The following is a 21,777-nucleotide window of genomic DNA, read 5'->3' as shown; positions in this document are numbered from 1 at the left end:
TTTCATTTTTGGCTTTTTTTTTTTTTTAAACTCAAATCTTCTTGATGTATATTATTTACATGACTGCTTGCCTCCATGGAAGGTGAGTCCTGAAGGACTGTATTTTGTCAGAAGAAATAAGGTCTGTAAAACTCTATCTTGAGTGTTTTCACCCATGATTTGAAGGCATCTGTTTTCCTCTGGGCTGTGGCCAGGGCTCTGTAGTGAAGCAGCCTGTGTAAACCCTGGCTTCTTCCTGAGAACACAAAACAGAGGCTTAATTAGCTCTGAATGCATGTGTGGTGATGCAGACACTACTCTTCAGTAAGTCTGGGCTGCACCATCACCTGAATTGATAGGGATCATTGTCAGGTGCCAACTCGGATGCTGCCAGCCTGCATTGGAGTGCAGCTGCCATACTGGGGATGAGATGCTTTGCCTGCTTTGAGACATCCTGCAAGTGACTGCCTTTGTACACATGGACATGTGTGTGTCTGTAGGAACACACACCTGTGTGCAGTGAGAAACCCGGAGTGCAGGAAGACAGAGAATGACTTGGAGTGATACAAAGTGGAAGGAAAGACAAAACACCACAGCCTATGGTTCTTCCCTTGCAGCCAGTGCAGTGCTGGACAGGACTTTTTGTTTTCTCCCCTCATATGGACATTTGGTTATCTTCTGTCACAGGCCCAGGCCAGGCAGTGTTCAGACTGAATAGCTCATTTCTCCCCTGCTTGCTGTAGCCCCTGCTGATGCTTCCATCTCCTTCCCACTCCTCCATCGTGCCAGAGCGTGTGCTTAAGAAAGAGGACAGACAAGGAGATGCAGGAAAACAAGATGCACCAGCTTTGCCTTTGAGTCAGTCAAAGAGCTATTTCTATACCTAACACATCTCACTCTGGCTTTTATTCTCTTAGATGCTTTTGTTACTCTTATTATTAATGACCAGCAGAGGCAAATTCTCTTGCTGCTTTATCATTCCCTTTCTCTGCTGTGTCGATCCTCGACAGAAATCTCAGTGCCTCATGTGCGTGTGTGATCTTGAAAAAGATATGGCAGTTCAGTCTCAGCCTCAGGTTTTGTTTAAAAAAAGTACAAAGCCTAATATAGATAGAAAAATTTGAATTCAAGTACAAAAAGTATCTTATTTATTATGCTGCTGCTTTCAAGTTATGTCAAGGGCATATGGAATATATAGATATATATTAATGTGCAGTAAGTATAGAAAGAACCTGAATTCAATTATGTGTGCTTCGGCACAGAGTTGAACTGACTGGAAATGGGCTTCTTGGCTTTCATCGTCCAAGCAAAAAAATTTACAAAACTGAAACTTGTATCACCCTTATTGCAAAGTCAGACAGTCCAATTCCCACTTTCAGATCCTCTTCATTGAATCCTGAGGAGTGTAAATGTTCATGTGCTTAGATCATGGGAGTGGATATAATGGTCCTTACAGCACCAATCACTGTTACAACTGTAAATTCTAAGTACTTCAGGAATGGTGGGGATGATTTCAGACTCTAGCTCTACAAGTCTCCTGTGGTCTCCAGTCTTTTACCAAGAATAATTTCCAATTCCTCAGAGTTCAGAAATGGCTGTTCCATCAATAGGGAGTTTGCCACAATTTGTGCCTCAGTCTCATAACAACAAGAGCCATGAAAAACAGCTATTAATCATCAGGGCAAAGAAAGGAAATGGAAGAGCTATGATCCCAAACAAAAATAATAGAAAAAAAATAATACAGCAGCTGTGGATTTGGCAAAAGATGCTGCATATGTTTGGATGGACATCTGTGCATGCAGGAGACTTCATGTATTTGTGAGTAGTTTTATCTGTAAAGCTGCAGAAAACCTCCTATTGAGTTTTCAAGACTTAATAGATGGAATCTCAAGAAGATTTGAGAAGGGAGCTTCTTTCCTGTCTAAAATCTGTGTAAATAACTCCATTGGTCTCAGAGTTTCCATTGGGGATGAGGATAATCAATAATCATTTAAAACTTTGTGAATCAATTCAATAAGCAAGACAGACATGACACCAGCTTCCCTACAGGGGCACTCCTCACTGGTTGATTGGGAAGGAGAGCTGGGCAGAGAAGGTAGGTGCAGTTTTCATTCATCCTGGGACACAAGAGGTAACTATGGCCAAAGCAAGGTCTAATTGGGATCGGGTCTTCAAGCGTGTTGGAATCCTTGTTGTTTCAGCCAAGGACTCTCACCACACACTTCAGTGATACAGTAGCTTTCCAAAGCAGGGACTTAACCCAGAGGCCTGGTCCAATGGGTCAGGAATCCATCTTCTCCTCAGACTTGGAGAGTCCCCAGCTAGATCTAACACCAGAAAAAGGGTCACCAGCATGGCGCAGGCTGGGATTTGAACTAGTTAGCTCTCCTGATTTGGCAGCTCCATGGGACACAAGCTGGAGCTTCCACACAGTGCTGATGAACAGATGCCTTAGGGCCAGTGCATGGTTTCTGTGCCTCCTGTTGCCTGGTGCAGACATACACATTCTGTGCTAATGAGGCAGCTGCTTGCCAGCAGCATGTCCAAACAAAAAATGGACCAGGATACTTCATTTTATGGCGAGATTATTTCATCCTGTTCTGAAAGTATAAGGCAGGGGGTAAAATCCCTCTTAAAAAAAAAACCCACACAGAGCTGCCTTCTTGCCTGGTATAGAGAACAATGATTTGGCATTCCTCCTGTTTCAGCCCTTGCTGTAAAACACAGGTTGAAGTGAGCTGAGTCAGGTTTGGGGGAGCTCAAGGCAACAAGGAATTGTACTCTGAGCAATCAGCACCCCCTTTCCAAAGTGATGGAATCTGATCAGGAAGGTGTGGTGGAGGGAGTTGAGGATACTCACTGTCCCAGAAAGCTGTGAGTGTGAAATGGTGAATGCTCACTCCCAGGCTCGGGAGGAGAAGAGTGGGCTCCTTCTTTTCCTTAGTGCTGCTCTCCTTCCCGAGCATCTCTGCAGTCCCGGCAGGCTGTCGGGGGATGAGCCCCGCGCTGTGATGGGGGTAGTGACGCCCAGCCCCAGCCTTCGCAGCTCCTATGCCGTGCTGTGCCGGGCCGGGCCGTGCCGAGCCACAGCGCTGGCGGGAGCGGTGCCGTGCGGTGCCTCACGGCGGGATGCCGGCGGTCGGGAGCTTGCGGCCACAGCGGCATTTCGTGTGCGCCGCTGCCAAGGGAACCTGGCTGCCGAGCTGGGACCAGGGCGGTGGGGCAGGACCGGTGCCTACCCCTCTCTCTCTCTCTCTCTCTGTCTCTCCCCCCCTCCCCCACCTCTTTTTTTTCTTTTTTTTTTTTTTTTTAATTTATTTTTCCTTTGGGACATATTCAGAATATCAATTATGACTCTCTTAGAGAAGTGGCAGCCAGGTATGAGGTAATGGGAAATCTGGAGTCTGTGTAATTTAGTCAAACTTCAGCTCTTGGTTTTATCCATGTGCTAGAGAGCTCTCCTGGTTTAAGTGAGTGGGTTTTTTTTCCTGCAAGTGACAGAATTGCCCATTTACTGCTGTCCAGGATGGATGAGGCCGAAGCCTTTTATTGCTCCTTGCCTTAAGGAAAGCAGAGGGCACATCTACACAGACTTTGTGTGCAGCTGCTCGCTCATGTGTACTCTAAGGCAAGCCAACTCTGACCCAAAGGGTATGAAAGTTATATCCATGTGTTTAAAATTATCTAAACTCTTTAATAATACCAGCCTGTGAGAAAAGATTAAATCCTGGCACAATATTACTTTAAACTGTCTGCCTTACTTCAGCTGTCCATCTTTGAGCATAGGCATGGCCAAATTCACTCTGCCCATAAAGGCTGACTAGACCTTGGCATCATTAGGACTGCAGGTGCCATCTCTTAGGACAGAGAAAACAAGTAACAGCTTAGCCTGCAGAAGGTTAATAATTAAATTAAATAAGCAAGGCAAAATTTGAGAGATAGGGGGTATCACTACTTTATGAGAGATGAGGAATAGAGGCACTTAACAGACACACTCTGACCTGTCCTCAGCTGGACCATAGTGAGAAGAGATCTTAAGAGAGGCTCAGGGGGCAGTGCATGCAATGCTGAACTTCCAGGACTTTTGTAAATTGACTCTGTGAACCTTTGGTGCTTCAGCTCATATGAAGGTTTGCTCATTATAAGAGACCAAAGGTATACTTGATGAAATAGGAGAGCAGTTAATTTAGAAATGATAAAAAGAAATAGTATTGCACCCAGGATAGTTGATTTCAGAAATTTATTCAATGACATCTTGCCAAATACTGTGACTGGACTTTTTTAAAAGTGCTGGATAGTTTTATGGCTGCTCTTGATTAATAAGGCTATACCAAATGACATCCCATTCAGCTTACAGTCAAAATTCAGTCCTTAGTCTGGAGGGTAAGACAGCCAGAAAAGAAGACCATGATGGCAGGCAAACACCATGATGTAATCAGATGGATGAGTAATGGGGCAGTCTGACTTTCATTTGTTTTGGGCTGGCAATGTCAAGATATTAAGCCATCCTGGTGGGCTTCTCTGAGTTGGGACAGGGAAACTGGTCCTGGACTGCCTGAATTGCCCCCATGGAACAATGTCACCTGGGTGGCGGGCTCTACTCAGTGCAGCCAGTGCTCTAATCCGTCCATGTGCTTTCATCTAACAAGGAAATACACACCTACAGAGGTGAAAATGGAAATGTAACAATCCTGGTGGGAAACTGTTTATCCTGGCAGCTTGCTAACTGCTGTTTCTCCTCTGTGGAAAAATGCTGGTATCCATGCATGATGCTTTAAGAAGCTGGTATAACATACCAGCATATATTAGCCTGCTTTTACCAGTCATTGTTTATAAAAGTCACAAATTTTTCACCCTCTCTTTAGCCGAACAACTGAATTTCTCTGAATTGTATATGTCAGACAATGACTCTGGTATGATTGACTCTTTAATCGTTTTTTATTAACTGCATGTGGTATATAGAGTGGAACAACACCAAGATCAAGATTATAGAATGTAGGTTATCTTGTGTTTCCTCTGTTGCAAAGTCTTTTGAACAAATTTCTGCAGACCCTTAAGTAGAAAGTGGAAATCACTTAGCTGCTTTCAGCCCTTGAGTCATCTTTAATTGGAGACCTTTTTGTTGCAGCTCTCAGGAACTCCTTCGTTCTGGAGCACTTGGACTGTTGCCCCTGGGTTAGGGCTCTGCAGCAGACCTGTTCCCACTGCTACAGAAAGATTAATGTCCAATCCAGGACTGGGATCTGTATTCATGATGAAACTTTTATGTGTAGGTGATGTCATTATACATGTGAATTTAGTATATTTGCTATCATTTACCAGGGTAACAACTGAACTGTGCTAACAATTCTATATTCTTCATTGCAATTAGTAGCCATCAGGGATTGTGGCTTCCAGAGAACACCTAGAGAGTCAACAGCCATTCTCCTAATTAATTTATCACCGTGTATCCTGTCTTTCTATCGGTGGTGACATTGAACTGGGTCTCTTGCTATCTCTCATCCACCAGTTCCTGTAACCATCAACTCTGAGCTATGTATCCTTCTGTCAAGTAAGTCTAGTGTGTTCAGTAATTATTGCAAGAACAAGGGGGGGAACTGATAAATGATATGGTTACATAAAACACATTTGTTCATCTAAGAAATTTGAACTTCCCACTGATAGCACGTTCCCAGGGCAGCTTGGAGGATTTTCACTAAAAATGATCCACTCCTCAGTGAATCAGAACATGGGGAAAGGATTGCAGGTCATGTGCTATGCAAGTCAAAATCTTTAGTAACCCAGGGAACCTATTTCAGTAAAACAGGAAAGTCTTGAAATCGTATCAAATAGTATAAATTAGGCAGAGTCATTAGGAAATGACACAATTCAATGTGCTCCAGCTTTACATTGAGTAGGTTTTGCTATGAATATATTTGTGGAAGTGTGTGTATATGTGTGTGAGAAGCAGAGATTCTGTTTTAGATGCCAGTTCCACCAGGAGGACATAATATTAGGTCTGTAGTGTCACCATGTTCTTGTAGTCCCTACTGCAAGCATTCAAGAAAGGACTCACACAGCATGATACAACATGCAATATAAAATCCAGAGTTATATTGTATTGAGTTGTTGAAAACTAAATAAAAAAATTAAATTTGGAGAGAAAAAACCAAACAGACAGAGGATCCTGACTGTAGGCTAGCCTGAGGCAGTAATGGATTTGTGGTAAGATAAACAGAAGTAAATGAACACTTAAGCAACAAAGCTCCTGATTTCCTGTCAGATATGTTATAACAAACGGGACTCAGACATACAGGAAACTAAATTATAAGACGTTGAACTGTAGTGGCATTTTCCATCATGAGCAGTAAAACTCCCAGTGAATCAAGTATCCCACCAGGACTGTGACAAACAGGTACACAGCGGTGTCTCAGTTTTGAAGAAAAGAAATACATAGGTAGGCAAATGAAAGCCTGTGTTTTCCCAGAAGTTATTTGGTGCTTGCTCACTCCTTTTTGCCCCCTCCACATTGTGTGGTAGACAGGACTGAAATCTAAACAAAAGGCAGCCCTGTGTGGTTTGGCTGTTGGTCATAGAGTAATTTTGCAAATCAAGACTGTACTAAAGACACATGAACAACTTTTCTTCTAAATCAGGAAATGAGAAGAGGGCTTTGGAAAGTGATAGTAGCCTGAGTCATTAGGATCTGATAGGATCCCCTCTGTGAGCTGGAGAGGAAGGGCAGACCCCAGTTGTTAAATTAGGGCTGCACAGGAAGCCTAATGAAGCAGCAAATGGGGGGTAAATACACAGATGTTCCCAAAAGCCTAATATAAAGGGGCTATTTAGCTTAGCAGTACAAATTGTATTTGTCCTGCACCTGTGTGGAGACAGCAGCGTAGGGCATTTTGCAATGACATGGTATATTTCTCAAAATCCTGGAAGGAAAGGTGTTCTAGACTTGCTCCTTACTTGAATTCCTTGTGCATAATTTGACACATCTTGCCTTTGTGGAGTCTGGCACTTTGAAGCTGAAGGAGCTTGCCACCCCAAGCAAAAATGTGTTCATGGACCAGCCACCAGCGTGTGGAGCACAGAACCAGATTCCATTCCGGTGGGCTGCACAGAGGGAACGTAGCATGCTGATCTCCTCACTCACTGCCACGTCAGCAGTCAATACCATGGCTCCGTGCAAGGCTGGCCAGTTCCTCAGCATGAGAGGACCCCTGCAACACTTTGGGGATCTTGCATTCCCCTGCTTTGAGGATGTTCTCCAGTCTGGCCTGTGCTGAGAAGCAGTTTTGCTCTGGATTGTAAGATCCTGTTTTTAAGGCAGTAATTGTATTTGCTTGAATGGGGAATCTAGTGTGTCTGTTAGGAAGGAACTTGTGAGAAAAACTCCCTGAGGGCCTCTCCTGCCACATCTGAGGTAAATGGCTCATTAAATGGCAGTGATTGGTTTCAAATGGTGCAGCTGGAGGAGGGCTCCTGGGAGAGTCACCTGCAGCCTTGCCAAGGGCTCACATCTTCACTGAGGTGTGGGTCAGACCTGGCCTATCTGCAAGTCTGAAGAACTTAGAAGTGTTGGTGATAGTACTCTAAGCCCTGTCCTACCTCTGCAAACTGCCTTCCATCCACCTAGGAACTCACTAGCCACCAGTCTGCAAGAGGAGGCTTCATGGTGAGTGTGTTTGTACCTTCACTGTGTGCAATCCAGCCTTCTTATTGGAAGGGTTAAACGTGCAGGAGGGGGAGGCAATACTTGTCCCAGCATTGGTAAACTCAGAGCAGATTTTCTGTGGGAAGCCATCTGTCAACTGGGGAGTGGTGCTGTGTCAATTGATCAGCTCCACCTCCAGTTCAGCTCTGCAAACTACAGATCCCTGACCTTGTAGGGTGACAGTGGGGGAGTACTGGGATCTCTGGAAGCTTTGAGATCCTGTAATGGAGCCTCTGCTCTTTCGGACTGTGTGAGGGACACCATGCAGCATCTTGCTGTCTCTTGCATCAGGTAGTGATGGAAAGTCTGAGCTTGCAGGTGAAAGGGCTGTAGGAGGAAGACAGGCTTTTTCCTGTAGCCAGGGGATTGTATTTCACCTGGGTGATGTGCAATGCAAGGGACTTCTGATTAAAACTCGACCTATCCCTGTCCCAAACTTAAAACTGTCTCCCAATGGCAATGCTGAGCCATATTTTGGCTGTTTCAAGGTAAAATAGGAAGGTGGAAAATGTGGAATTTCTTCAGGAAAAAATAGGAGCTTATGATATTCTATAAAAACCCATAATGTCTGGAAGGGTAAAATACTCCTTTTTGGTTCTAGTCGTAATAAAGCAATAATGATTCTATAGGGTATATGTGTGTAAAAATGGTAAAACTACCTTAGATCTGTCTCCTGATTAAAAACCTTCACTGTAGCAATACAGTGAGGTCAAATTCATACACTGTTCTGTATCGGTTCAGCTCCTTCTTTTTTCTTGACTTTTCATCAGGCATGCCCAAAAACAAGGTAGGGAAGAAAATTGAGGCTTTTGGACATTTTTCTTAGTTTGATTTTTGTCCCCCTCAGAAGGTAGTGGCTGAGATTTCTGTCCGACTCTATCAGCAATTCTCCTGATTTATTATAAGAGGGACACTTTCTTCTCTACTGTTGTCTGTCCTTCCTTCTTCACCCCTCTCTGAGTGCTGAGTTGGTCAGGGAATGAAGAACATTTGGCTAGCCCAACTATTGGGGTGATTAAGTGCCAAAAGCCATCTTGGCAAAACAAAATCTGGACTGGCTTGCACCTCCTTAATGCTCTCATTTTGAATATAAGTTGCCTCTTCTTTCTGCTTCTGTAATAGAAATGCCAACAGTTGCTCAAGAGCAATTATTGCGTGTGCAGCCAAGTGGCTTGTGCTTGATGTAAAGTGGGGTGCTTCCATTTCTCAGTGGAGGGGAATTGTTTCCCTGGGTTGTGATAAAGCTGTCTATTTGGTGTATTGATTTTTGATGTTCATACGCTCTTGATAGTGAGGAGCTCTGAATTTTGTCCCTGAGTCTTTTGGGGCTGAATTCCCTCCAACAGTTAGGCAGTGCACTCGTGTGGAACGAACTGTCAGCAGGCATTTTAGCTTGACCCTGTTTGAATCACTGGGAGGGCATTACCTCCTGCACCTTGCTATCCTGCCTACTAACTCCTGAGAGTGTGTGTGTGTAGCCTTGAAATAGCAGTGGATTTACCACCTAGTGTCTCCTATTTATCACTGAGGAAGCAACCAGACAAGACTTCCAGATGCTGTGTGTCAAATGTTGCGGTAATTCAATAACCAGGCCCTTCAGATCTTGGACTCTCTGCTAGAAATGGTGAAAAATTGCAGTCAGTTCAGAGGCTCTTATGCATAAGTGTAGAAAGGTTCTTGTTGAACTTAATATAAAAGTAAATATTAGTCATCGGTGTAGCTGTCTTGTCTTTTCATGTGGCAGTGAGGCTGAGTCTTCGCACTCTAGCATTCAGTTGAGAAAGCTACAAGTGCCTTTCAAAGCCACCGTGCAATGAAGGGTGTTGGAGAAGCTTGTTCAGGATTTTTTCAAATTCTGGCACATGCTGTGACAATAGTTTTAATTTTTTTCCTCTCTCTTTTCTAATTTTCTGCATAAGCTTCCAAGACATAAAGTATTTTTTTATTAGATGAGTAGGTTCTTTTCCTGAGCACAGTTCAGAGAGAAGGGGGCGAATTCCAGTGATAAAAAATATGAGATGTTTTCCATATATTGAGCTGCTCCAGTTGCTGATCCTGTTTTTTTTTTTTTTTTGTTTGTTTTTATATTTTTTTAACTTCTCTTCAGTTTGTTGCTGTTGTCTTTTTCTTTTTCTTTTTGCATACATTTATTTTTCCACTAAGCAAAGAGCAGCCCTAAGAGAACTTTCACATGTGGGTGGTGAGCTGTATGGAGGAAGCAAACAGAGTTTAATCACCAAACCTCGTAAGAGAGGCATTTTGTATAGGATGTGACCCATGGGGAGCTCAGGAAAGAGAAACAAGCAGCTTAAGGCTGGGTATGGGATCAGGACTTTATTAATTTATTTTATTTTTTTTCTGGAGTTGCTGAGCTATAGTATATTTTGTCAATATAGGAAATGGTTATAGATAATCAAAATCATGGCTAAAGGATGAATGGATTATTGATTAACTACATCCCTGCTGAGAAACAGCTTTGCCTGCCAGGCTGTAGGAGACTCAATTTTGTAGAGAGCTGTTCTAAATGTGACTGTCTTGAGGTAATGTCTTAAGGCACAATCAGTTTTCCAGGTCTCAAACTCCTGAGTGAATTTTTCTGTATCTCTGATCCAGTTTTCCAGACTTTTTAAAAGAAGGTTGGGCTGTTTTCATTCCTTAAAGCAGTGTTTGGGTTTGGAGAACTTTGTTATTATGATGAGAATCTCTACACAGAGAGATATAATTTAATTATGGTGGTGTGTTTTTTTTTTTTTTAATTTTTTCTTTCATGATCTAATCCTACTCTATAGAAGTCAGGAGGAGTTTGCAATTGCTTTTAAAAGATAGAAGACATATCCCTAAGAGAGCATTTTGGCAACTACTTTTTTCTATTCCTTTCCTTCATGAATTGGGCAAAAGCAAGGATTTGCATTTTTCTGGATGTCATAAATTGAAAGCCTGATATCTGATGAAATCCCAGGACAGAAGAGATTTACACTATGCCATTGGAGAGCTGAGATCTGTATAAAACTCCTTGGAGTCTTCAAGGTTGTAAAGTGGTACAAGTTCTAATTTTTGCAAAGATTAACTTAGTATGGTAGAAGGATATGAGAGCAATACCAAGAGATATACTGAGCTGATATTTCTCTAAAACATGGTGTCAACAAAGCTTATCATAGTTTAGAAGTCTCTGTTTTATTTTAATGTATTTTATGTTATTCTGAGACTGAGCCTTCACAGTTGTACTGAGAAGAACTCTACAGAACTCTGTGCTGCTGCTTGCTTTGAGAGGAACTAATAGTAGAGATTGTCAGAGCTATTTGTATCCAGTGATTTTGTCTACTCTATTTGTACTTTAGTCTGGATACTCAAACCAGAGTGACTGTCCCAAAAATCCATATCAAAATTGCCGTGATCCTGTTTATGCTGCATATAAGGTTATGATAATCCTGTGATTAAAGCTCTTAATTTCATGAAATATTTTGTACATATTCTGTTTTTCTGTCCTCACTTGTGTACCACTTGTTCTCTGTCTGTTAGAATCAGGCCTAACAGTTAAAACCTTTGAGTAATTTTGGCAACCTGCCTTTAAAAATAAAGTAAGGACAGCTGGTCATAAAAAGGATTTTACTTCCTTCTCACTTGCTTCACTTAAATTTTAAAAAGTTAAAAATCTTTAAGCTCTGGCCAAGATATGAAATAAGATTCTGACTGTGTGCCTACCCCTTTATGCTCAATGGATTGGCTGGGAATGCTGTTTATTTCCTTTGACATATTCTTGTTTTCTTTTTCTCTCTCTTCCTCTGACTTCCTTTTCTAGGATGAGTCATCCATGTTCTTCCAGTTTGGCCCATCAATAGAACAGCAAGCTTCTGTCATGCTCAACATCATGGAAGAATACGACTGGTACATCTTCTCCATTGTCACTACGTACTTCCCTGGTTACCAGGACTTTGTGAACAAGATCCGCAGTACCATTGAGCACAGCTTTGTGGGCTGGGAACTGGAGGAGGTCCTTCTGTTGGACATGTCCCTGGACGATGGGGACTCAAAGATCCAGAACCAGCTCAAGAAGCTCCAAAGCCCTGTTATCCTCCTCTACTGCACAAAGGAAGAGGCCACCTACATTTTTGAGGTGGCCAACTCAGTGGGTCTGACAGGCTATGGTTACACGTGGATCGTGCCCAGCCTGGTGGCAGGGGATACAGACACAGTGCCATCCGAGTTCCCCACCGGGCTCATCTCTGTCTCATATGATGAATGGGACTACGGTCTTCCTGCCAGAGTAAGGGATGGAATAGCCATAATCACCACGGCTGCTTCTGATATGCTGTCTGAACACAGCTTCATCCCTGAGCCCAAGAGCAGCTGTTACAACACCCAGGAGAAAAGGATTTACCAGTCCAACATGCTCAACAGGTAAGGGGAACAGCCAGGCCAGCCATACAGAAGGGTGGTCAAAGACGACCTCTGTCACCAGAATGTTTCTGCTAGGCATGTGGTGCTCTGGGGCAGCAGTGGTGTTGGCCAGAACTGGGCAAGGGCAGGTGAGCTGAGGGTGGGACCCATGTTGCTGTGCATCATGAGTGCCAGTGTTGTCACCCCCTTAGAAAGCCTTCATTTAACACAGGGGGCAAGTCAGCGTGAGGAAAAGGAATAACAAAGGCATAGTGCAACAATTTGATAATGCCCCTCAATGCACAGATCTTCGCTTTTGTAAGTGAACTTCTTCAGCACAGAACTTCGCCAGCGCTGAACTTCTTGGAGTGTCTTTGCATGACTGGGTCCGCCGCTCCCAGGTGGGTTCTTGCTGCAAGCAATGGGAATGTTTCTGTTGAAGTCTAGAAGGCACCAGCTTCTGTTCACATAATAGCATTATGTGAACAGGTGTCCCTTATAGGGGCGGTTGTGTAACCTACCAGGAACAGTTTCATGGCAACTGTTGTCTGAACACCAAGTGTCCTTCTGCTGTTCATTAGCCTTGAATTGCAGGATAGAAGGAAATGCAAAGAGATGTGGAGAACTAGAGCTGCAAAAGGAGTTAGAGCCATCAGCTCTGCTCAGGTCCTGCTTTGTACTCAAAGCCTTTAAAGACCTTGGATGTCTTAAGAATCTGGTTTACCTCAGAGGAGGGCTTGTGCTGTCACCCTGCTCTTTGGCACTCCACTGGCTGTTTGCTGGGTGTTTTGGGTACCATTCTTTCTTGTGCACCTTATGCAGAAAGCCTAGTACCTCGATTAGAGTAGTATGTTTTTCCAAATGGAAAAGGATATTTAAACACAGGGAAAACCTGTTTGAATAAACATCTTCTCTATCCAAATTCAAATTTTCCTAAGAAACAGAGCTAAGGCATCTCTTTAAGGGCATAGAAGATGATTGTGGTGGCACAACCTCTCGAGCAGCACTCTGATTACTAAATGTTCCTTTTTGTCCCAGATGGAGTTTTAGCATGTAGCAAAGCAACCCAGATAATTAGACATGGAATCCAGATGCCCCCTGATCTGCTCAGCTGTCGTTGTCCAATGTTTTACATATAAAATCCTTGGACATGTTAGATCCTTTGTGGTTAGGAAAGGAGAATCCAGGCAGTAGCTATGAGGCCACACAGAGCTCAGTGTCTTTGTTAATTTGTCGTGTTGAATCACTGAGTGTGCAAATATGATGGATTGGTCCACATGCTGTGACCCCTCACTGTCAACTTTACTAGGCAGATAGAGGGACAAAGGGACAAGGAAGCAGATTTTTGCTTTGCCTGAATGTTGGGGACTGTGAGAGAACTTTATTCTTTGGCCCAATATGTTAACCATATTGCTATTTGTCCTTTGTCTTTATGGTCCATTGGCATATTGCCAGGTCTTATTGCATTTACTTCATCCTCTCCATGGTGTTTTTTTCTCTATGCAGGCCTTGAAACTACTTAAGGTGCCTAAAGCTTTTATCTCTTTCCTTCCCAGCTAGGCTGAGGAGTAAGGGTTTTTTCTGCTGCTCTTTTGAGTCATCACTGAAATGATTAAGCTGGGAAAATATATATAGTGTATACAAAGTAATGAGAAGTAATATCGAGGCAGGCTTTTGTTCTACCTTTCCAAACGAAGAGGAATTCTGGGGGAAGCTCTATTGTGTCTTTTTAGCAGTTATCTAGAAAACAAAACGTTCCCTGCTATGTGATGCAGCATTCTGCAGAGACCTTCTCTAATGAGTTCTGTTGACACTGTTAGCCTATGCATAACATCACACCCATGTAGCTATGCTGCTTCCAGGACCCAACAGAATCTCTCTGCATAGCACCTCGTTGCATTGTTTAGAAGTCACCAGCTCAGAGACTCTTGAGTGTAGATATGCTAGCACTGTTGTGCTGTGTAGATATGGCCAGAAGCCTCGGCATCCCAATTGAAAGCAGTTCCTGTCACTTGTGAAGATCATAGCTTTCTTTTCACCTTCATGGCCCAAATCATGCTGTTTCCGCTCCCTTGTCTGCTTTGGGTACAGCATTCACAGGAATGAGTGCCAATAGGTGTAGATACACCCAGCTCAGTTTGGGTACTGACATCAGTCTCACTGAGAAGAACAGGCTCTGTTGTGCCACTGTGTAGATGGCTGCAGGCACCTGAGCTAGCTGAGGAATAATTATACTTTTGTAGTTACTTGTGAGCACAGTGCAAATATTTGCTTTGCCTCTCATGGTGCTGGCCTGTGAGGGGGTTCTGACCTTGCATCCTTTCCCCCCACTCCCACCCATGTTTCCATACTCTCTGTATTTCCAAGTGAGATGGATAAAAAGTTTGACTTCAGTGAGTTGGATGCTTAGTTTTTTATTTAAGTCAAATTACTTTCAGGCACCTTTTGAAGTTTAAAAGCTAGTGATGTCTGAAATAAGCCATTGCTTTTACAAATCCAAGGGTTCGATAGAAATTGGATGGCTTCAAGCTCAGCCTCATGCCTGAAGTCTATGGAGAAGAAGAGGCAGAGGAGAAGCACAAGGAAGCAATCATGAAGATGTGAGTTTGCCTCACTGAGCCAAAACCCACAGAGATTAATAGCTGTAATCTGTGTTCATACCTTCAAGTTCCATTGAATTTACTGGAATTTACTATGTGCTAAGATTTAAAACTCTCATTATATGCTTTGTCTGTGTGGAATATTACAGATTCTGCAGACCTGGCTACTTCATACTTTCCCTAACCCCTTCCATCTATTAGGATCCCACAGTACTTGTGCGCTGTGCACACCAGGTAGCAGCAATACCTGCATGTCTGGAACCTGGTTTGGCTCTTTTTGGACTGGACTGCAGGTTCTGGAAAGCTAATTTTAGCCTTGCTCTCGACCCAGCAATACTGTATTCAGCCATCTGTGACTTAAAGTTCCCCTTCCACCTGCCTACACAGAGTAGAGAAATGCATGTATGTGGGCTTGATGTCTGGGGAGACAAAGTATACGTGTGTGTGACCTCGGATAAAGCATCACCCTGTAGCTACTCTTCAGAAACTCTTGAAGCTAATCCAAAGGGGTCCAATTTACTTCAAATCCATAGCTGGGGAGGCAAAGCAATAAAGGAATTTTCCCATTTTATTCTTTGGAGAGTGGCACTTCAAACTAAAAAAAATGTGTAATTTAGTTCAGCTGGGGGCACGCTATACACTGACTGTGAATTAGTCATTTCCCAAGATCTTCCTTTGAACTCTGACCATTTCTTACTTTGTTCCCTTGTCTTTCTAAAAGAGCAGTTGTTCTGAATGCAGCTAAATTCAAATGGTCTTGATCAACATGGTGTCAGTGGTTGATCTGGGTATATAATAGAGTAAGGAGAAAATGAACTGAATGTTTTTTAGATTCTCCATATCTTTCCTCCTTTTTACCCTGACACTTGTTCATTTTTGCAAGAATTTGTGCAAACAAAGTTTTATTTGAAGTATGGCTGTAAGCACAAAAAGAAACAAGACAGACTGTTATCTAAATGCCATTTCTTGACAATGTAGGTGTTTGGTCTGCATCTTCTTGTATCACTAATGGTCGCATAGCAACTGTTTCTGTTTTGAAACTGGTTCTCTTTTGTGTTAGACTGGAACTGCAGAAGTATGATCACGACCATTGAACAGTTTGGATTTTGTCCAGTAAGTGAACCTGCTGGTGAGATAACTCCACTAAAGAGTAGTGAAATGATACTTTGAGAGGGTTTTGTTCTACAAGGTTTGTTAGTTATCTTTTTGAATGATTTTTGAGGAATTTTTCCTCTAGTGAGGGATTTATCTCAATTTATGCTGATAATAGGCTTAGGAGGTAATTTGGAGTCCAAATATCCAAATGCTGTTTCCCAGTTCAATTACAGTCTTTAATTCTTTGTTCTGTTTGTAATAATTACCTATTCATTTATTCCTTCATTGTCCCAGAAAAAAATCTGATCTGAATATTTCAGTCTACCAAGTTTATAGTTATCCCAATATCTGGTCTTCTGGGCACCCAGCAACACCACTGTGTGCTCTGCTCTTTTCTACTGGATGAGAAGATCTCAAAGGTTGGGTAGGAGATGCTCACATGAGGAGTTCTTACCTCTTGGCCCTTCCTAGGAGAGTTGCTAGGCTTCCAGGCATCCTGCAAAGCTCATCTTTTTTCCCTTCACCATGGCTGCTGAGGAGTGAGTGGGCAGAGGTGGATGTGTTTATAGGCAGCCTTCTGCTTATTTCGTTATTTTAATTGATGGGACAGATTTCCTTGAGCTCTGGATTGGTGCTTCTCATTACATTTTAGAAATGGGAAGAAATAACTAAATGACAGGAGTATTCTTAGGAGTGGAATTCAGAGATGAGTCATGAGAAAAGAATATAATTTCTGGCTCATATTTGAGGAATGGAAGCTCAGCTGTTTTGTATGGATATTCACAGTCTTTGGGCTACATAAGCTGTGGTTTTATTGTAGCCTTCAATGAGACCTGGATTCTTTCACCTTGTTGTCATGGCTGCTTGTGAATGCTGGGCCATAACTACTAGTTTGTTGTTGTAGGGCTTCTAATGAGTTCTCCAGTGATTGGCTTTAATAGTCTCTCATTTAACACCAGGCTGCACACAGTGGATTTCATTTTAATAAAAAGTGCAGTGGAGCATTTGCTTTGGAATTAAAATACAAATGTGGAATTATACCACCTTTGCAAAGAAATACTTTTAGAGGGAAACAAAGTTAGGTTCAATTCTGTACCTCAGATTCTTCAAATAGGAAAACAGCTGGCCAGCTTGCTCAGTGCATTGTTTGGACATGACACTTCCACTCTGGGGGAATTAACATTCCTCTGTAGTTTTACCTTGCCACACAGATAAGAAATGCAGAAGAACCTTTGATGAGTGCTGGGCAACTGGCTTTTTCCTGGAACAACCAGGGCGAGCTCTGTTCTCACATGACTACATTTCCCTAATAGAAACTAGGAATTGCTGGGGCTTAGATACCTCAACAGTGAGTCAGTGAGCAGAGAAAGTTCTTGAAATTGGGTTGTACAAACAAATTGCTGCTCTGGAAACTCAAGACTACATGGGCTGCACATATCCATTAAAAAGTGCAGTGCCCTTTCAGGGTATTGTGTCACCCTGCTACCTGTGGGCAGCACCATACCTGCAGCACCCTGGACCAGGTCAGTGTCAAGGACAGTGCCCACACAACACCTTTCCTTGTTTTTCTGGTCTCTCTCAACCCACCCTCCTGCCCTGTCCTCCCTAATAATGGCAGCCATCACCTTCCACACCAGACACAGGGGACATGATATGTCATGTGCAGGTATTGGCATGGAGCCAGTCTGTGTTGTCTCCTAGTTGAGTGGGTCACACAACTTCACAGAGTGCAGCAGGGGAGTTGAGGGCAGGAATGGACAATGGACCATTCACAATGTTTTTTCTCCATTCGCAGGTTTGTCAAGTTACCCTAGCACTAAGAGACAGCAGCCCTGTCTCGCTCAGTGTGCAGGGCTACATCTACCTGCTTGGCAGCTGGCTGGGAAGCCCTGCTCCAGCCCTTGAATCCTGTGGCACCCCAGCTGTGGCAGACACAGTGCTGGGACTTGCTTCTTAATGCTGGGGAGTGGTGAGAGAAGGTGTAAGTGACATGTTCCCAAGGATGCAGAAATTGCCCTTTTCAGAAACTTGGAGAGTGAGGGAGCATATGTAACTTTTGACCTTTTGGAGCCTTTAGGCCCATGTCTAGTTAGCAGCTCATTATGTTCCCACTGGTTGGTGTGTCCCGCTGCTGTCAGGCTGGTGCAGAGTGGCAGCACATGGCATGAGCGCTGCTGACAGATTAGACATCCCTGCTGCTGAAATCTGCTTGTTCCTGTCACTGCTCCAGCAGCAGCTGGAGGCTGGGGCTGGCCTGTACCTCCTGCCTCTGTCAGGGTCTCTGTGCCTCCCTGCATCCCTTGCTGTACACCATCTTGCTCTCTGTGTATACTGCCATCACATTTTTCTGTCCCTATCTTGCATCTCCTGTTGCATTTCATTTGCCCTGTGTGCAGTGCTGGTGAAAGGTGCTGGGTTTGTTGGCTTGGGGCTGCTGGGTATTCATGTTGTCTGGTCAGGAGGTGAACAGTCGTGTGCCACCACATCTTGGAGGAAATGTCGCCTTCTCCTGACTCCTTTTTTCCCTGTCACTGGAGAGGAATGCTGAGGGCAGTTTGTACCATGCTCTTGGTCCAAACCTCCCCCTGCAGGTGGGCTGGCGAGGGTGCTGGATGCACAGGAGCAGTCTGCATCTGGCTGCCCTCCTTGCTCTGCCGAGCTCTGCAGCAGTCCTGCTTGAGCAGTGGGAAGCACAGCTGTCCTACAGTGGAAGGACCAACACCAAACTAACTTGTATGCTGGTAGGATAGTGTAGATCCCTGGCTTCTCAGTGGGAGTACGTGATGGCACAGCAAAAATGTTTGTTCCTCAGCAGGCACCACAGGGCGCCTTAGACCTGCATAGCTGAGCTTTGTCAGAGGGGGAGAGTAGGGACTTGCTCAGTGTGGACAGCTGGGTATTTCAGCCTCTTTGCAATTAAAATAGGATCACAGAATCACAAAATATTCTGAGTTGGAAGGGACCCATAGGAATCTTTGAGTCCAACTCTTAAGTGAGAGGCCTGTAAACGGATTGAACTGGCAACCTTGCTGATGTTAGCACCTTGCTCTAACCAACTGAGCTAATAGAAGGGTTCAAGTAAAATGATGGGTTTTTGGCAAGGGTTGTCTTTTGATTAAAGGACATACCCTTTCATAAACGCCTCCGAAATCCACCAGCTGGGAATGAATTTTGGTATGCACCATCAGTTTCCAGATGGGAAAATGTCCGTGTTCTGCTTCCAGCCCTCTGAGACATCTTCTGCTCTGGAGCCAAGTCCAATTAGTGCTAGTACTGTGGCAACTTCACTTGCTGGTGACAATATGTTTTAATGTGTGCCTTCAGACTCTCTCCACTCCTCATGGAAAGTGAGTCAAAATCCTCCTCTGTGGTGGAACTTGGAAACCACAAACCCAGTGTGGGCCACAGTTTAGCACCAGCTATGCCCTTGCTGATCCTGCTCTGATCACAAAATGCATTTAGGGTGCTGTGGGTTTGAAAGTGCTGCAGGGAATTTGAAAACCTGCTTTAGCAGAGCAGTGGAGGGAAAGTGAGAAATATCCTTTTTCCTTCAGGAACTGGCTTGATAGGGAAATGGATATTTTCTGGCTTGCACACCTGCACACTTATGGCTGGCCATATGTAGTTTCATCACTGGTGCCTATCAGGAACATGTGCATTTTTTTCCTTTCTGTTTCTCTTTTTTTTCCCCCTCTCTCCTCCCCTTAGACTTAATGTTCTTACTATCTTTCAAGTTTTTAAAAATAGGAACTGCTGCGTTGCTATGGCTCCCTGTGCAGCTCTGGAGCAGCTTTTCCTTCTCTTTGATGCAATTTGGGTTCCCAATTCGGTTTGACAAGAGCTGCTTGCACCTAGTGCTCCCTCCTGGAAGGCTGGAGCGGGGATGGACGATGACAGCCTTTGTGTTCACTAAAAAATGGAAAAAGATTAAGTCAGGTGACCTTTCTTGGGAAAGAGTGGAGATATTAACCCTGGTGTGTCTGGGATGGGATTTTCAATGTTCTGCGGATTTAACACTGTTGCAGTGGTTTAACTTTCAGTGGGGCGTTCCTTTCCCCTTTCTGTCTTACATGCTTGTGTGATGGAGCTGAGCCCTGTCCAGCAACTGCCTGCTCCCCTGCAGAAGCTCCTGCTGTTCAGGGGCTTTTGCCATCTGTGCTTTGGCCGAGAGATTGTGCGTGGTTAAGTGCTTTTCTGAATTGAGGCTTAGAGCACTCCTGACTAGAGGCTGCTGATGAAATTCCTCTCAAAATCATTGCTTTAAGGGTTACTTGAGTCTTGCACCCACATTTTGGGAAAATGTGGATCTGCATATTGGTGGGGCAGCTGAATACCTATCTGAAAGGGATCCTACCAAAGTTTGCACAGGTAACAGGTTTTACATACCTGTTACCTGGGCAGAATCCAGACCTCCCTCTGCAGTGTACACGTCTCTCCACTGGCCTATTTTCAAGTAGCAATAATTTTTAAAGTACGTTTTTGTTTTACGTAGCAAATTTTATTTTCATTCACAGTCCAAAGGTGAACATTTTTTGAAAAATCTGAGCAAAAAAATCCCTGTTCATCCAATTTTGAGTTAAGAGAGTGTGAAATGGATGAATTTGTTCTGCTTTCAAATAATTAGCCAGCAGTGGGGTTTCTGTTAGTGTGGACAAATAACTCAGAGCTAGCTTCACTTCAAACTTCAGAAATTGATTTGCAGTGTTAGATGAGGGATTCCTGCTTTGCTAGGGTTAGGAAATGTGATTTTGCATTGAATATAAACATTTGAGGGTGATGTATGTTACCTTAGTGTAATTTTTTTGTATTGTAGGTTTGCTGTGCACTATATTTCTTGAAGTATTTGAATGGAATAAAATCTAGGAATGTGGTCTTTAGAATGCTTGAATGTGAGTGAAATAATAACAAAGAAAATAGAAACAGCAGAGACCTGTCAGCTTGTTCAGTACACCCTGCTCTATCGTTTCTGCAGCATGTTCTCTCCTGATTTAAGTAATAAAAATGTCCTTACTCAAGCCTGCAAGTACCTTAATATAAAATGAATATTAAAATCTAACCATAGCTGCCCTTGAAATGATCAATCAGACTGAGTGCTGCCAGCCATCTTCATACAAAGAAAACTCTTTTCCACCCCTGTGGAGAGATTTCTGATCTTGCTACATCACACCAAACAGGTCTCTATGCTGTCTTGATTGAATAAAGACGGTAAGGTGATTGGGCCTCCCCTTTGTGGTAATGTACCGTGAGAAACGGTGGGAAAACAGCTTTGGTCAACTCAGTGTTGGTCTTTGTTAAGGATCAGGAGAGACAGAAGATAATGAAGAATTCACCCTCTTGGTGGTGTGGTCATGGTGGAAGAGAGCTGCCACAGTGGACTGAAAACTTGTGAATCTCTGTAACCTGGCAGTGGTTAAAAGTGCACAAATGCTGACTTGATGCTGACTTTTTTTCTCGGTTTTTGAAGCTGTATTAAAACGAGATGGAAATGAGTTTTTAGTGTCTTGCCCAGTGTTCTTCCCTGTATTATTAGTGTCACAAATGAAATCATTTTTCAGCAAGATGGCTACCTCCAGAAGCAGTGTCAGCAACTTACATTTATTTATGACAGGCTCTAGCATCTTTTATCTGCAGTTCCAAAGCACTTTACAAAGTAGAAGGGGATGGCTTAATTCACCAAAAAATTGCAGCCATCTCTGGGGTGAAATAGAGCAACTTTTTAACAGAATATAGTACGAAGTGGAGATGAATACTGCACCTCACTGGAGCTGCACGAGGAATTTCAGCTGGCAGAATGAATTTACTAGAGGTGGATTTTCGCCAAGACATTGGGGGTGTTTAATGAGCGCAAGATATTAGCGGCAGTGCCGCACATGCCTCTCTTATGCCTGTGTGCAGCAGGCAGCCAGCAGCTCCAGAAGTGGTGTCACAAAGGAGGTTAGCAGCTTTTCCATTGTGCAGACTTCAAGAGCAAATGATATCTAATTTCAGTAACCTCCTTCATCCCAAGAGAATGACATGTTTTTAGCT

At 43.4% G+C, this 21,777-nt stretch overlaps 1 protein-coding gene across 5 annotated transcripts in view; it reads left to right on the top strand.

Annotated features, from left to right (window-relative positions):
- GRIN2B (glutamate ionotropic receptor NMDA type subunit 2B) overlaps window positions 1-21,777 on the top strand; it is a 223,989-nt gene that overhangs the window by 91,153 nt on the left and 111,059 nt on the right. For all 5 annotated transcript variants that reach the window (XM_064702234.1, XM_064702235.1, XM_064702237.1 and 2 more), the window contains one exon: window positions 11,478-12,076. In XM_064702234.1, coding sequence (XP_064558304.1) covers window positions 11,478-12,076 — 599 coding nt within the window. The remainder of the gene's footprint in view (window positions 1-11,477; window positions 12,077-21,777) is intronic.

This window comes from Zonotrichia leucophrys, chromosome 1A (assembly GCF_028769735.1).
Source record: "Zonotrichia leucophrys gambelii isolate GWCS_2022_RI chromosome 1A, RI_Zleu_2.0, whole genome shotgun sequence".
NCBI lineage: Eukaryota > Metazoa > Chordata > Aves > Passeriformes > Passerellidae > Zonotrichia > Zonotrichia leucophrys.
This window is presented reverse-complemented; position numbering and strand designations above follow the sequence as displayed.